The 3,756-nt window shown below is 34.6% G+C and overlaps 1 protein-coding gene across 1 annotated transcript; it reads right to left on the bottom strand.

The window, feature by feature from the left end:
* Positions 1-24: 24 nt before the first annotated feature.
* LOC117117375 (CDK-activating kinase assembly factor MAT1-like) lies at positions 25-2,729 on the bottom strand. The gene is made up of 4 exons (XM_033261651.1): positions 2,446-2,729; positions 1,504-1,577; positions 757-860; positions 25-415 (listed from the first exon to the last, which is right to left on the bottom strand). Exons 2-4 carry the CDS (start codon positions 1,517-1,519, stop codon positions 239-241), a joined length of 297 nt encoding a protein of 98 aa, XP_033117542.1. The 5' UTR covers positions 1,520-1,577; positions 2,446-2,729; the 3' UTR covers positions 25-238.
* Between the last annotated feature and the right edge of the window lie 1,027 nt (positions 2,730-3,756).

Raw genomic sequence — 3,756 nt, forward strand, 5'->3', positions numbered from 1 at the left:
CTTGGGACCTCTGCTGTTATTACTTGAACCCCAAAATATAAAATCTGATCCGTATGCTTCACACAAATGTTGATAAATGTCAAATGTTAATTTGCAATCTTCCTGACTATTGAATCTATTGGTTGCACACTTTAAAGGAGAAATCTAGTGTATTATCTCGACTTGTAACATAACTAAACTTAAACAATCAGTTAGTATATACTAGCCTCAATATCTGAATATTAAACAGTTTTTAAAATTATAAAAATACTAAACTGAACTGTAGAGGGCTCACCAGTTCATTAATCAGAGACTCTTTGCTTTTTTTCTTTGTATTCTTCTCTGACAACTCAATTTCTGCAAGTCGTTGATTCCTTTCCTCTTCCTCAGCTCTCTCTTGTTCCAATAAAAAGTTCAATTCAACATTGTCTTTACTCTAGATATTTGATTCAACAAATATAATGTATGTATCAGAAAATTGTATGTATCTATTGTATACCAAGCCTGCAGGAGTGAATTCTGCTAAATGGGTCACACAGTTTGAAACAATAATATGCGTTAAAGACTGTCCACACTATCAAATTTTATTTGACAAAAACATGTGACATGCCTAAATATGGTCATGATGACATAACATCATGACCATATATAGGCACATCATGACTATATATGGGCACATCATGACTATATATGGGCATACAACAGTTTACTGTCAAAGAAAATTTGATAGTGTGAACTGAGCTTTAAATCAATTTCAGAACTGATAAAATATTTTACCTGTTTTGCGCGATTCTTTGATATTAAATCTTTGTTGTCTCGTCTGTATGCCTCTACCTGTTTCTTAGTTGCATCAACATCAATTCCATTTACTAAATTATAAACTAAAATGAAAAAAATTCCAAAAAAGCATTGTATTATGCGAAAGACTAGGAACAAGAAAAAAAGTCTGTGCTCAGTATTTGGATACATGCATTGAATATTCTGTACTCAGAATAAGCTAGACACTCACTGTACCCGAAGCTTGTCGATTTATGCGATATTTTGGAGAATAGCAAAGCCACAATGTGCATCCAGGCTGGCACAGGCAATCAGCAGACGAAGTCGCACCATTTAGCAATCACAGGCAGCGGAGTTGGATTTGTTGTACGACGGTTGTAGTGAGTGCCCAGCTTCAGATAATCAAGAGCATTTATAAGCGTGTGGGAAATAAAACGACAGCGCCACTAACGGAATCAATCAATCAACTATCTTTAATGTCTATAAATAACTCATTACAGCATTGTGTACAAGTACTACACTGCTGACACCGCAAAACCCACCTTAAACAAGAAGTCAATAAGGCTGAATAATCCTATTATGGCTGTTGAAATTGTAAACATCTTGAGTTTGCAATCCGTTATTTGCTTTTGCTGTGATGTTACACTCTTATATGACCTCCTTAGAAATCTATCTGCTGTCCCCTCTTGACAGAAGGTGATACAATATTTGTTTGATTCACAATTATTCAATGAGTATGATACTTACTAATAGTTTCAACCATTTCTAAATAATCATTATATAGTCTAAGATCCTCAAAGTCATCTTCTTGCTTGTTGAAACTAGGATAAAATTTAAAGACATAAATAATAATAAACACATTATTTAAAATGCAATAATTAAAAATAAAATGTTTCTTTGGACATCCTGTTTTTTACTTTCACAAGATTTTTAGAAAATTCTACAGGTTTTTCATTCATCTTTTTAAACAATTAAGCAATGAGTATGCTAAGGGTATGTGGCTCTCACATGTGTCTAACTTGTAGCCTTCTTTGTTTAAAAAAATGTGGCACAATCTTCATCTTTTTTGGGATGAAAAACATGTTATTTATTTAATTTGGTCTTATGTGTATTCTGTTAATAAGTATCCGCTGTAGGCCAATCATACTGTAGGAGTGATATTTTACGTTGACAAATACTTTTAAAAAAAATTTGCAAGTGATTCGTGTAGGAATAGAACCATGACCTTCAGATAACTAGCCTGGTGTCATAACCACTAGACCACTGAGCTTGAGCTAGGTGACTAGTGTTAAATCCGATCCACTGTATGATGGCAATTAAAAAGCTCTGCCCACACTATTACAATTTATGTAAAAAATATACCTGTGATTTCCTCATGTGTGTGTTAATTATATCATGATGTGGCAATATGAGAAAATCACATAAATTTGTCACAAACAAGTCTGTCCACACTATCATGTTTTATGTGAAAAATATATTTATAAAATCACACAAGTTTGTCACATACTATAAAACTTAATGGGGACACAGCCTTATAGGCTTTGCACAAATATGTACATTTGTTTGTTATAGCACAAGAGCATAAATTGAATGAACCATTAGAATGTACTTTAATCATGTGAAAGGCATGTTTATCAACAGATAGGCCCATACGGTAATACAATGAAAGAACTGTTTTATTAAACGTACTCCTTTAGAATTCTTTTCCTAATGTCTACATCTTTCTCGATTGCTGAATCTTCAAACTGCTGGAGTCGAAATTGATTTCTCCTGAGTGCGGTGTTGCATTGAGGGCATACTCCTGATTGACGGGCAAATAGTAATGACACGCAATTTTCACATCTGCAATATTAATTATGTTATTTCTGCACTGATATAGCTTTAAAAAAAATTTGTGCATGCAACTTGTTGAAAACTAAAGAGAAATTATGATTTTCAAAAATACCAATTTACTACTATAGAAAGTAAAGTAAATGAAAATTCAAAAGAATCAGACACTAGGACGATCAGACCAGTGGTCTAGCACACTTCAGGGGAATAAGCTGCACTGGTGGCGCCAGAGGTGGGGGGGGGGGCAGGGCATTCCCCGTCAGACAGGCCTGGACCCTTGTCGTCTGACGCATGACTATGTTGACCATCAAAATAAAAAATAAAAAATAATAATATTCCTATTCCTTGACTACCAATCCCTCATATTGTGGTGTGAAAAAAGCACATTTTATTTAAGAATTCGATCCAACTCGGCCACAAGTCAACTCGGCCACAGTCAACTCGGCCACAAGTCAACTCGGCCACAAGTCAACTCGGCCACAAGTTAACTCGGCCACAAGTCAACTCGGCCACAAAAAGTTAGTCAACTCGGCCACAGTCAACTCGGCCACAAGTCAACTCGGCCACAAGTCATCTCGGCCACAAATCAACTCGGCCACAAGTCAACTCGGCCACAAGTCATTTACTGGTACTACATTGTACTAATTGTTATTATTATTGTTGTCATTGTTGTTATTATTATTATTGTTTTTATTACCGTTAGTTTTAATATTAATTATTAGTCTTAGCATTAACATTGTATTATATTTTAGTCTTAGCATTAACATTATTAGCATTAACATTATTATTATATTTTAATGACTGAACTAGAAGAGTCTATTGTTCTTAAACTTATTGAATCAGGTACTATTAAGTTTTATACTCGTTTCGTTGACGACAGGCTAGTATTAGCTAAGCCCAATGATTTCCCACAAACTCTAAGCTACTTCAATGCTTTTCATAGACAGATCAATTTTACTTTTGAATCGTTTGAAAACAGTGACACAGTACACTTTCTGGATTTACAATTTAACAACAGTGTAGGAAGTATGAGTATATATCGTAACAGGTCAATATGTCCATTATGATAGCTTTGCTCCATGGAACCATAAGATCTCCTGGATTCGTAGTTTAGTTTCTAGAGCCCACAGATTGTGTACTCCTGATAAACTTCAAACAGAGCTTAGTAAC

This window comes from Anneissia japonica, unplaced genomic scaffold, assembly GCF_011630105.1.
Source record: "Anneissia japonica isolate Jap-2015-1 unplaced genomic scaffold, ASM1163010v1 scaffold53700_len3906_cov164, whole genome shotgun sequence".
NCBI lineage: Eukaryota > Metazoa > Echinodermata > Crinoidea > Comatulida > Comatulidae > Anneissia > Anneissia japonica.